Source organism: Vicia villosa, linkage group LG6 (assembly GCF_029867415.1).
Source record: "Vicia villosa cultivar HV-30 ecotype Madison, WI linkage group LG6, Vvil1.0, whole genome shotgun sequence".
Taxonomy (NCBI): Eukaryota; Viridiplantae; Streptophyta; class Magnoliopsida; order Fabales; family Fabaceae; genus Vicia; species Vicia villosa.
Genome location: NC_081185.1, coordinates 84,200,998 through 84,214,914, shown reverse-complemented (window position 1 = coordinate 84,214,914; position 13,917 = coordinate 84,200,998). Strand labels below are relative to the sequence as shown.

General features: G+C 32.6%; 1 protein-coding gene across 1 annotated transcript; it reads left to right on the top strand.

The window, feature by feature from the left end:
- The first annotated feature begins 333 nt into the window (after positions 1-333).
- LOC131614019 (uncharacterized) lies at positions 334-1,122 on the top strand. Its single transcript, XM_058885649.1, has one exon. It carries the CDS (start codon positions 334-336, stop codon positions 1,120-1,122), a length of 789 nt encoding a protein of 262 aa, XP_058741632.1.
- The last annotated feature ends 12,795 nt before the right edge of the window (positions 1,123-13,917 follow it).

Genomic DNA, 13,917 nt, shown 5'->3' with positions numbered 1-13,917 from the left:
ACCAAAGGGGAATACTTCACCTGGAACAATAAACATAAAAGCAATATGATTTACTCTAGAATAGACCATGCTATTTGCGATAGGGAGTGGTTTACACAATTTCCTCAATGTGAAATTACTGTGATGCAACAACATATCTCTAATTATGCACCTTTGAGAGTTCAATGCTCGGGAAATTATATCATGACAAAGAGAAGATCACCTTTCAAATTCCTCAATTGTATAGTTGACATACATGATTTCCTTGATAGTGTCAAGAACAACTAGGACTCCACTGCTGATTACAGACCTATGTACAAGGTTTAGAGGAACTTGAAACTTCTGCAGCCGGTCATGAGAGAGTTAACCAAGAGAACTACTGAGAGCATTTGGAAGATCCAAAACTACAGGCACAATTTTCTACAAGCTCAAGCTGCTTTACTGACTGATAAATTTAATGTGGATTTGGTTGATAGAATTAAACAGCTTTCTTTTGATCTTATAAAGGCCACTAATCTAGAAGAGCAGGTTCTAATGAAAAGAGTCAAAGTAGATTGGCTTCTTCTTAGAGATAGAAATAACAGGTACTTTCATGCCACCTTGAAGATAAAAAATAAAGCTTTAGGTATCCATGCATTAGAAGATCCCAATGGGATGGAAATAACAGGGCATGACAATATGGAGAGAGAGGTGCTAAGATTCTATGAGGATCTAATTGGGAAATCTAGCAATCAGTTGAGACATATTAATGTGGAGGTTTTGAGGAATGGTGCTCAACTCAGTCATACAGACCAAAATGAGTTGATACAACCTGTTGTTGACAAGGAAATCATGGCAGCCCTAAAAAGTATTGGAGACACAAAGGCCCTTGAGATTGATGGATATAATGCCAAATTATTCATGGAAGCGTGGGAGATCATTGGAAAAGATGTGAAGGCTGCAGTGTATGACTTCTTTGAGCATGGAAGACTGTACAAGGCAGTAAACTGTACCATTGTTACTCTGATTCTCAAGTTCCCAAATGCCAATAAGATGAAGGATATGAGACCTATTGCATGTTGTATAGTGTTATACAAGATAATATCCAAGATTCTCACCAATAGACTGAGCAAAGTTATCAATATTGTGGTAGACTACAGTTAGTCTACTTTTGTTCCAAGAAAAGTTATCCTAGACAACATCATCATTGCTCATGAGTTGTTGAGAGGTTACAATAGAAAACATATTTCCCCCACATGTGCCATTCAGTTAGCTTTGGAAGAAGACATAATGAAGGAGATGAGCTTCCCTGCTAAGTTCATCAAGTGGACCATGACTTGCATCACTAGTGTCTCATACAAATACTCCATAAATGGGCAGCACATTGCATACCTAGCTGCAAAGAGAGGGCTTAGTCAGGGTGATCCAATATAACCTCTAATTTTTGTGCTTTTGATGGAATATATGCACAGATGCATGCAGAAACTCCAAACCATGCCTGATTTCAATTTCCACCCGAAGTGTAAAAAAATTTGCCTAACCAATATTTGTTTTGCAGATGATTTAATTATTTTTGCTCGAGGGGAATATAGATCCGTGGCAATTATGACGGAAGCATTTCATAAATTTTCTGACTCAACAAGGCTAAGGTCTAACCCGACAAAATGTAAGTTGTATACTGGTGGTTTAGATGAGAATGATAAACAGGGCCTACTGCGGATCACAGGGTACCAATGTGGAGAGTTGTCATTCAATTACCTTGGAGTCCCACTATCGTGCAAGAAGCTTAGCATACAACAATGTCTCTCTCTTATTAATAGACTTGCATCTAGATGATTTGGGGTCGAATTTCTCATCGATTAGTGTTGACAAACTAAGAAATGTTTTCCTCATCTTCTTCTCGTATCTTTGTAATCTTTACTTGATAGAGTTTGTATGTAACTTTACCTTGATTATATGTATATTTATTGCTCATGGTATTATGTAAAATCTAGTTTACAAATCAATATTGATGTTTATCCTTGTTTTTTCTTTGGGCTTAGATTTGAGTTACTTTAGACATAAACTTCCCTAATATTTGTTAGGTTTTAGACTCTAAACATAGATTTAGTCTTAGTATTCATTATGTGTATCAACTCTTAATGGCTTTGTGTTAATTGAGTTGCGTGAGACATCGCCGACGAGATCAAAATGGTTGATATGTCATTTGCGTTAGAGATAACCTCTGTGTGAGTGATACATGATAATATTGACGAGTGATTTCGGTTGAGTACAACTGGGTAGTAAGTTTAAGTATTTGATATGTTAGATAAAATGCAAACCCGAGAGTTCTCTAGTCTCTGAAGAATGTATTCTTTCTTGTTTATATGTTTAATTCCTGCATTTACCATTTTTATCTATTTTAACCCAAACTCATTAACGCATTGTCGAACAACAATTCAATAACACTAATCCTTGTGGAGACAATATGATAAAATTAAGTAAATACTTACTTTTTGCTGCAGCTTTAGCGCTTTAACAACACCCCGTGAGAGAATTTACTTTATTAGAAGTGTTACAATCGATCCACCGGATTCTCTTAACTTTCTAACACAATCACAAAGGCACGTAAATGAAAGCACACTATTGTCATTTGAATACAATGACCACTTATACTTTGTGATCAAACAAAACAAAATTTAATAGATGAAGAATTTTTTACACTTGAACCAATTATGTAGTAATTGATCTTCCCTTCAAAATGTACAACTCACAAGGTATGATACTTTAAGTGCTCAAAAGTTTGAGTATGAAACTTTCAATAATGTTGTTAAAAATTATGCAGAATTTTACAAAGGTTTTGGCTCGAGGCACTTCGTAAATGAGGATTATTTGAATTTTAATTGATTGGAAGATGTAAGTTTGAAATTTAGAATCCATAGTTATTTAGATTTGAAATGCACCTTTTGGAAATAGTACAATATCATTTATAATTTCCATGATTCATGATCAATAAAATGAAATCGTTGGATTCAAAATGAAATAGAAAAAGTGTTGCTGGTTCAGTGATAAAGTGCTAATTATGTAGCCATTAAAAATATTTTAAAAATTCTGTTCCTGTAATTGATTAGAGGTTTTGGTTTACCGGTTCCAATTGTAGTTGTTAAAAAGTAAAATAAAAAATCCGAGCCTAAAGCCGGTTACTGTTGTTTGTAAATATTCAAATTCAACTTGTAACAACATAGTTTCTTTCCAAATATTTTCAAAACATGTATGGATGATTCTATATGAAAAACGAAATTTGTCCTGATCTCCTAAATTTGAATACAAAGAATAATTGTAATTTGTACCTTATCCTCATGATCAATTGATCACTATCCAATGTTCTTGAAGATTACGTGAGTACCAAGTTGTGTTATAAATGATATCTTTAAAACTTTGAGATTTTTCCTTTGATAATGCATTTGAACGAAATCCTTTGTCTTCATCAAAATATAAAACAATAGTTGAAGCTTTTCTTCACATCTCAGCGGAGTTATCCTATCTTATGAGTCCTTTCACACAATCTACCTAAATTGTTGATTCTAAGGTTCCTCACACTAGCCATTTTTATTTCATATTGTTGGTGTAAGCTCTAGAGGCCAATACTCTTGGTACTTGTATCAAATTAGTTATTAATAATAAAAGACATTTCTTTATTATGTTTGTTTTTTTAAAATAATAAAGTCCCTAGAATAGTTAGTATGTTTAATGCAATTTTAAATGCGACTTAATCTTGAGATTCCATTAAACATAAAGACACTATTCTTAAAGTATCCATAGTTGAGCTTTATTGTGAAGTGGGATAATTTTAAAGCACCAATACTATTATGAAGATAGAATGATGATCACATCTCATGAACCATGGATAAGAAGTTATCAAGTGTTGCATAGGTATAAATATTAGGAGTAATATTAATACTGGATTGACCCGCTATGATAATACTACATAGAATGTTATGCAACGTGTCATAAGTTATTCTCATGGTGATAAGTGGTGTATACCACCCTTCGACCTGAAACCACTATGGACCCTAGATGTAGAGACAAGTGCTTTATTACTAATCAAACATTTTCCGTAACTGGATGACAGTTGATGGATACTTCATAAAGCTTGTTAAGAGATATGAGTGACCTAGAAGAAATTTGCCCATCATGCATAATAGGATAATTGTTTAAGGGCCTAATATAGAACTAGACAAGGGTGACACGGTCTATGTCTTGTCTTCAATATAGAAATAATGGGAAAAAGGTAATTGTACACACAAACATTATCACAAAAAGGTTTTTGTCAGATCACATGACATTTTCGTGACTTGGGTAGCAGTGATGTGTTGCTAGATACCGCTCACTATTTATTATGTTAAATGTGTGATTTAATATAATTGCTAACGTCGCGAAAACCTACAGGGTCACACACATAAGGACAGGTTGATGAGAGATAGAGAAAATAAGGAACATTGTAAGGTACAGTACACTTATGTGAATTCAGAATATGGTAAGGTACCACAAGCTTAAGTGATATATAGTGCATCATAAGGTATGATGCCCGTAGGCTTAATTGGGCTTTTAGCTTGTAGCCTTAATTGGGTTTTAGCTTGTAGCCCACACAAGTGGTTCTATAAATAGAATCCTTGTGTTGAAGCATTTGACTTGATGAAAATTTGATCTGAGAAACCCTAGATGTATTTTCTTCTCTCTCACTCAAAGCCTTCATTCGGATCAGCTAGCACTGGGACTGAAGGGATATGTTCGTGTGGAATGAGTAGAGGTGTTGTTCTTCATCAACGCTCGTGTTCGCTCCTTCGATTTGGCATTAAAGGTTTCAATCGCCACAAGAGGTAACTGTTTCTATCACTGATCATGCCCATTCGTAAGGATCACTAAAGGAAAATTTTAATTTCCGTTGCGTTTTGTGATGCAATTTTTCTTCACATATAACACAAGAATATACAAATGTATTATTAATTACACGAGTCTCAGAGTAATCAGATTTACTAGCATGCTTTCCTCAAGTAATGTTCTTCCAAGTTTATACAGCTACTTGTTTTTGGGAATTAATCTCTCAAGATATGGTCTTACGGGTTTACCTGCCTTCTTACTTTTGGGAGAAAATTCCTTCAAGGAATGGTCTTCCAGATTTTTCTACCTACTTGCTTGTGGAAGAAATGTCCCTCAAGGTAGGGGTGGACATCGGTTCAGGCCAGTTCGGATTCTGACCGAAAACCTCAATCCATCCCAACCCTCGAGTGACATATATAGGCACAATTCTGACCAATTTAGCAATTGATTTTTTCAAGTTCGAGTTAAAACGGGTTCGAGTAACTGGACCAGTTAATTTTGAACTACATTTGCAGATTGACCAATATTAAATCTAGTCCAATAGCTTTTTTTCTACTTTTTTATTAAATTCTTATTAACAAGTTAGTAGTTGGTTCACCTAAATTTCAAGCCCAATTACAACTCAATATGAATTTTATTTGAATATAAAAATGAAAAATTAATTGACTTTTAATAAAAAAAATTAATTATTTTGATAAAATTACTATTTATTTGTACAAAGGGTTATTTTGAGTCATTTTAGATAAACATAATAGGCTTAATTGCAATTTTAGTCCCCATATTTTTCTTTTTCTTAATTTTGATCCCTCTATTTTAAAAAACCACTATTTTTGTCCCCTTTTTAAGTTTTCTGTGCAATATTTGTCTCCCCAATTTTGCTTTTTTCTGCAAAATGAGTCCATAATTTTATCTCTTTTTCAATAGAAAACTCAAAAGGGGATAGAAATCGTGGTTTTAAAAATGAGGGGACCAAAATCGAAAAAATTACAAAATAGAAGGACCAAAGTTACAATTAAGCCAACATAATATAAATAAGTTATCCATCACATAGTCATTGTATAGTGTTACAAATTCTATAATTTTATTATAATTTACACAAATATTTAAATATGGAATCAATCATATTGTCCAAATAATTCATGCAAGCAATATCTGTCATAAAAATTTTAAACAAAGGATAATAGTTAACAAAAGAGAAATCAATAATTTCTAAAATTCAAAAATTAACTAAAATTGTGGATAGTTAAACAAAATGTGGGATAGTAAAAATAATTTTGACGAAAAACAATTCTATTATAAATTATACATTAATAGAGTAAATGATCAATATTAATAATAAAATTGAAAAGTTATAAAAAAACCTGCATAATAATAACAATAATAACAATTCTATTAAGAGTTTTGTAAAAATAATAATTATATTTATGATAAATTAATATTGAATAAATTTTCTCTAACATACTTCTAATTCCACGAAATTAACAATAAATTTAATCATGTAAATACAATAAAGAGGGTGTCACACTTCATAAAACATCACAATTATCATATTACATAACATGGGTTGCCAAGTGAACAATTAAACTACACATTTTATACCCAAAATGCTACACATAATCCAATATGTCTCATTAGTACTTGGGATGTCACACAGCATCCAACACATCTAATTTTGGTCAAGTACTTCTACAACTAAGGTTTAGTCTTAAACTTTAACATTCATAACGTCAACAAATAAGTGTCGTCAACACTTAATTCAACATCTTAGAGTATCACCATAAAATTCATTGCAAATACTGCTAAAATACTCAACAAAAGAAATAAAAAAGACAAGCGTCACCCAACCCGGTGTTACATGAATCATAGTAAATTCCCTACTACTCAAAACGATAAACTAAAATAAGCTCCAATAGCTAACTTTCACTTACTTCCTTGGAGTCTACTCCTGAGTATTTGCATGTACCCACGTAGAGGCGACATTCAAACAGAAAGGGTGAGTATTAGTAATCAATCATAAACAACATAAGAGAAAAGTAAACTTAAAAAATTACAGTCTATAAATCAACAACATAAATACACCTTCATTCATCATAAATAGTTCAATCATAATCACATAGTAATCATCGTTAATCACAACATCATGTATCATCAATCCAACATATGCAATGTCACATAGAATGTTATTGCAATGATACTGACTCAAATGGATGTCGTACAAATTATGAACACCTGGTTCACTTCCCTCTATGAGCCCCACCATAGGATCGATTCCCTCTTGGAATTGGAGCACACCAAAAATCACTACCATCACCATATGTAACGCTTCAGTAAAATCTTTGGACAACAAACTTTAGCTACGCGCACTCGAACCATCACCATAGGAAACAAGGCCACATCATAAACTGAATCGATGTTCTAACAACATGGATGAATGGACTCTCATCATGAAACAACAACAACACACATATGTTTAACAACGACTAGTTAAGTGTGTCCTCAACAATATAATTATCATAAACTTAACATGTATATATTTGGACATGCAATATCATTAAAACATCATCACAATATCATCATACAACATGATCAATAACATCATCACCAATTCATGATATAAAAACATCATTTACCATATGTAAACATCAATCAATTTACTACAACCAATAATAACATCAACTTCAGCCACTCAACATATGTATATTCATAAACTTGTAATCATGTTATTTTATAATAACATCAATAACATTAACATTTTTATTTAGTTATAATTAATATTTTAACCATCATAAATATCATCACAATAACATTAATAAGTACGCATAATTCTTATAAATTATTTTTTATCATGAAACTTTTAGCTCCTAAAACTAATTCCGTTTGATGGAAAATTGCGTTAGCTTTCTAACGCTTCGAAGGGGGCGATATATGGACTTACAGATCAAAAGTTATGGCCAAAACACTTCCGGCTTAAAAATGCAAACAATAGCTACCTCGCTGAGCGCATACGTGACTAGATGAACGCAACATTTTGTGTTTTTCATCATTGGAGATCTTCTGGACCTCCGATTTCAATTCTGTAAAAAAACCACAGTCTCAGAATTCGAAATACTACAATTATGTAACACTTATAACAAGATACAACACCTATTTAGAGGTCCTAACATCATACATACATTATGCAATAATCAATTTAATGTTTATAACTCAAACTCTCATAACCCAATAATGGGGGAAAACTTATCAACAACCAAAAGGAGAATTTTCACGTATATCAGCAAAGATTGAGAATCATTAATCAATCTTAGAATTTTCACGTAGTGAGAATCATTACCCACCCCTACATTAAAATTCTTCTAGAAATTGATCTCTTCAAGCTCTAATGGATGGATGCTCTCTTGGTTCCTCAGTGCCTTAGCCTTTTTTCTTCCAAATTTCATGTATAATACACAATGGCCTCACTTCTCTCAATCTTCCCCTTATAACTATCCCTCTATTATGATTTACCTAATTTATCCACAACTTAGTCTTATCTAATTACCATCACCCCCTAAAATCTCTACACATTCTATTTATTTTATTTTATTTCTCTCATTATTTTATTAATAAACCACATAAACTAATATTTAATAATTGTAAATAATTTCTAACAGACTCTAATTACTCTCTGCACCTCACTACATGTTCACACACCCTTACTCCCAAACATATCTAATTAAATCACAAAGAATATAATTAAATAAATACCATAAACTCTAATTAAATAGGTTAAATTAATTTTTAAAAAAATAAGGTGTTGCAACTATTTAATTTGCACTCAAGCATTAAAACTCATAAATTCTCATAAATCATTCACTAACACACATAAATAAGAGTAAATGATTCACCATTAAAAATGATTTATCATAAAAACAATATTTTTATCGGTAAACATCAACAATGTTGAATTTGTAAAATATTACCATCAATAAACTCTAAATCCAAATAAAAAAATATTTTATAAGTCATTAAAATATTATAGAAAATTTATATTTACCAGAACAATACAATCATGAAAAAAATTTCTAGTGATTTCCTCAGTTTGAGAACATAATTATTTAAAGTAGTAGTATAAAGTCCATAAGGTCCATAATCACATGATTTCCTTACTTATTTAAAACTTGATTCTTGAGGTTGTATTTACTTGAACAACACAATTAGGAAAATAAATTATTAAGAAAATTACTATAAGGTCCATAACAATAAACAAGTAGTAGAAACTATTCATATATTCTTTGAACATGATAATAATCAAAGAAACCAAAACACTTACAGTGGAATAATGTTGGTCTGAAATATACCTACCACTTATATAAAAATAAAATGCTCAAAGATAATCAACTTTTAATCCTATTTGCAGCCAGAAAATATTCTCAGGCCTTGTTGCTGGAAACACATAATTCAATAATACACATGACCCATAGTAGATAATCACAAATAAATAAAAAATTAGACAAGAAAATCTTCAGTGTTTTGACTAGGAAATCTTCCATATTGTAAACATGCTTTGCCTGCTTAGACAATAAGACAATAGTCAAACTATAAAATTGAGATAATAAACCAGCTTAAACAAGGAAAAGAAAATCAAGAGGTTCTAAACTAATCAGACAAACCTCATTAATTTCAAGGCCTTATAATTTCTGTAAACTTTAGTGATCTTTCAAACTGCAACAAGATTATGCAAATTAAATAACAACTATCTTAATTTTCTTAAGAGAAGAATCAAAATTTTACCGAAAATAAGAATCAAAGGTGAAGGTTAAAACCTTAACAACAATTATCTTAAAAGAAGAATCACTCTTCACTAACTTTGTTGAACTTGGAAATTATAGCACAACCAAAATAAAAACACATTTGACTTAATAATAGTTCACAAAACTCAAATTTTAACCCTAGATAACTTATAGAGAAAAATCCTTAAATAAAAACCCTTAAAAACATTAAAATCAACAAAAAATAACCTTTTGTAAGATTTAACTTCATCTAAGTAGAACCAACTCTTGTAGCTTCAAGTCAGTTCAACACTTGGAAATAAATTATTTATGAAAGAAAAATGAAAATAAGAAGATGATTAAGAAGGCAAATAGTGATGCGGCAATGAGAAGAAAAAGATACAAATGACAAACAGAAAAGAGTAAACAAAGATAGAATTATAAAATACACCAGCGGCATCAGAGACTCTTATAGTAAGTAATATATAAATATCTAGTATTTGGTTACTCTCAATCTCTCACTTCGTCTTCCTTATTATGGTCTCTGCTGCCGCTGGATCCAATATTTTAATCCGAACCCAAATGAAGAAGACTAGTTTAAATCGAACAGATCACCCTCTTTTACCATTGACCCGATTTAATCCGACCCTTAGTGTATACTTAGATTAGTTCCGGTCAATTAATCACTAATGATTTTCTTTTGTCCACCCTTACCTCAAGGTATGGTCTTACTGATTTACTTGATTTCTTGCTTTCAGGAGTGAATTCCATTAAGGAACGGTCTCCCGGGGATACCTTCCTACCACCTTTTGGGAAAATATGCCTCAAGGTATGGTCTTACACATTTACCTACCTTCCTGCTTTTGGGAGCAATTTTCCTCACGGAATGGTCTTTCGGATTTATCTACGTACCTACTTTTGTGAAAATATCCCTCAAGGTATAGTCTTACGGATTTCCTGCATTTATTCTTTTGGGATGCAACTTGCTTAGTCGAATTTAATATAACGTACGCTTCCCTTCCCATAAAAACTTAGTCACATAACTTTTTTTAATAGGCAATTGAATTTAAGATATCGCACTAGGGTTGCAACCCTTACATCGAGAACACATTAGGTAGAATTGTTACAAAGTAATGGTAATTTATACCGATCATAAAAATTGATCCTACACGAAGATTCCCTACTACTATCCCATCTCCAAGAAAAATACAAAATGTTTGATATAACCTCATCATGACTAAAAAAACCGCTATAAAAAATGATTGTATTTCTCATGTTCCAAGTACACCAAATTAAAGTTATCCATATAGTGTTTAGATTAACTTTAATGTTGGTGTTTTTCACCTTTTCTTGAATACTCCCGAAGCTCTTGAATTTCTCTTGAGAAAAATTGACATCATTACCCAACCACAAGTAAATTCTATTCCAAACCGCCTTTGTTACATGGCATTGATAGAAAAGATGATCCAAAGATTCCGGATGATTAGAACAAAAAGGGTAATCCATGGTAGTTAGATTAGACATACCTCTATTAACAAGTTGATCTTTTAACGGTAGTCTATTGATGAGGAATCTCCAAGAAAAAATCTTGATCTTTTCCGGAATGGTTGTCTTCCAAATGACTTCCAACAACTTGATGTTGGAAGTTGGCCAAGCTATATCTTTTGCGCTAGACACCATGTGCGAGACACTAGACACCGAGAAATCTCCATTAGAATTTAGATTTCAATGGAATTCATCCTTTGCCGAAATGTCCGACACAACTCCTTGAAGAAGCTCTTTTAAATCCTTAAGTTCTTCACCAATTGTCGTGCCCGTTACGGATAAGGTGGTGAAAGGGGCATTCGGGACCGAATGAATCAAAACATCATCACCTAAGATTTCTTCCCAATTCCACAAAGTGGCACCATTGTTCGAATTAAGGATATCATTCACCACACATAATTTGTTGGTTATATGATCAAACAAGTGCGGAAAAGAAACATGAAGCGGTTGATCGACCAACCAACAACTATGCCAAAAGAGAATGTTATTACCTTTCTTGAATTTACATTTAACCCAATCGTTGAACCCTTCCCCCAAATCATCCTCTTTGAAGTCATTAAGGACAATATCTCTCCACCATCTAGAATCATCCCGATTTAAAAGGTCCTTGCTAGAAGCTAACACTTTTATCTTCGGATTATGATATCTCAAGCGTAAAAAACTACTCCATATTGCCTTATCCTCCTTTAGAATTCTCCACTTCCATTTAAGAAGAAGAGATTTGTTCATTTCTCCCACATCTCTAATGCCTGACCCTCCTTTCCCTTTGGACTTGCAAATATTCTCCCACTTTACCCAATGGATGCACTTTGATTTCACGTTCCCACTCCACAAAAAATTGCTAAGAAGACTTCTTATCGCTTGAAGAGTTTTACTCGGAGCTTTATATAAAGAGAGAGTAAAAATAGGGATAGTATTAAGCACAGATCCAATTAGAGTCACCCTCCCTCCAATGGATATGTTCCTTCCCTTCAACTTAGATATTCTTGATTTTATGTTGTCAATCACCTCTTGCCACACCTTTTTCTTATAAGCACCTTCACCCACCCAAATACCAAGGAATTTAAATGGAAGACTTCCTTTTTTGCAAGCAAGAAAAGTTGTCGCGGACATGATGTACCAATCTCCAATGTGGGTTCCAAAAAAAGTTACTTTTATGGAAGTTGATCTTCAATATAACTAATTACACCGACTTGTTTGGACTTAGCGCATAGCCCTCCTAGTACTAATTACAGCCTTTCCAATTGAAATTTAGCATGTACGACTAATTTCAACTCTATTTAGTTGAACTCAATTGAAATCTAATTCAAAAAGTCACCCAACAACATAATGTGCCTTTAGAGAGGATGGATTCTGTTGGCATAACTGACAGTTTCTTCTCACTATTTCAACTTGACCATCGCGTACACTTTTTCTACTTATGAATATTCTCATATTGACATCTTTTCTAGAGATAAAATCTCTAGTAACACGCGTTCAGTTTTATCATCGAATTGGAAGTAACGTTGATAGTTAACTTATCCATCGGGTACATAGAATAGACGTCAGGTTTGCAAGCGACATTCATATTTTTATGCAAACATCTAATGATTCAGATTCAGAGTCAATAGTTAACTTATCATATTTATAAGTCAATAGTGAAACAATACTTAGCATGTATTTTGTTGATTAATCATATTTAGTTTTGTAATGAAAAAAAAAAGGAATTTCACATAATAATGCTAAAATTTGGATAAAATTAATTTGTTTTCAAAAATATTATAACAAACGGGGATTACAAATGGTTACAATATAGAAAGGTTGTTGGTAACCATCATAGTATACATTAAAAAAAATTATATAAATCATAAATTTTAGCGACCGCTTAAATTGTTACAATTTTACTTTGGACCGGGTTTGAAATATTAGCGAATTTTACAATCGACGGAACAACGATTTTGTCACAAGATGAGGTTGCTTCACAAGCAAGCAACAATAAAGATACAAGTGACAAGACTGTAAGCACCTAACTAAAAGTTAGTTACACAGTTAGAAGTTAGTTAGGGCATTGATCTTGTATGTACATTACATAGTAGCTATTATGCACATTCACTATTGCATATATAAACACTTTGTAATAGATCTTGATCCCTTAATAAAGATAGACACTCTTTCTTTCAATTCATAATATGGTATCAGTGAAAACGTCTATACTTCATTCATCTTCTTCATTTGACTCATTCACCATGATCATTGTTCTTGATTTTCTTCTTATGATCTTTATCTATTTCTTGTGCTTTCATTCTTCTTCCTCATCGATTCAGTGGATTTTCTTGCTTGTTCATCATGCCTCCGCGCGTTACTCCACCTGACATTGATTCACCTGACTACATTCACCCTAGTGAAGGACCTAGTTCGGTTTGCATCTCCCCAAAGCTTAACGGATCTAACTACCTTGCATGGAGCAAATATATGCAACGAGCTTTATGAGCGAAGAACAAATTTTCATTCATCAATGGAGATCTTGAGATTCCTTCACATCAAGATCTCAATCGTAATCAATGGGAAAGGTGCAATCATTTGATTCATTCTTGGTTATTGAACTTTGTTTCGGAGCAAATTGCTTCCACCATTGTTTTTCATGTTAATGCGATTGAGTTTGGATAGATTTACGCGAACGATTTTCAAAAGCTGATCGTATTCGTATTTTCAATCTTCGTTCATCTATTAACAACCTGAAACAATCTTCACGTTCTGTTATGGATTATTTCATTGAGTTACGTGGTTTATGGGAAGAACTCAATGAACATCGTCCACTTTTTGCATG

What these genes read in the sequence shown, in the direction of transcription:
- LOC131614019 (XM_058885649.1), top strand. Translation starts at nt 334, where the DNA reads ATGAGAGAGTTAACCAAGAGAACTACTGAGAGCATTTGGAAGATCCAA.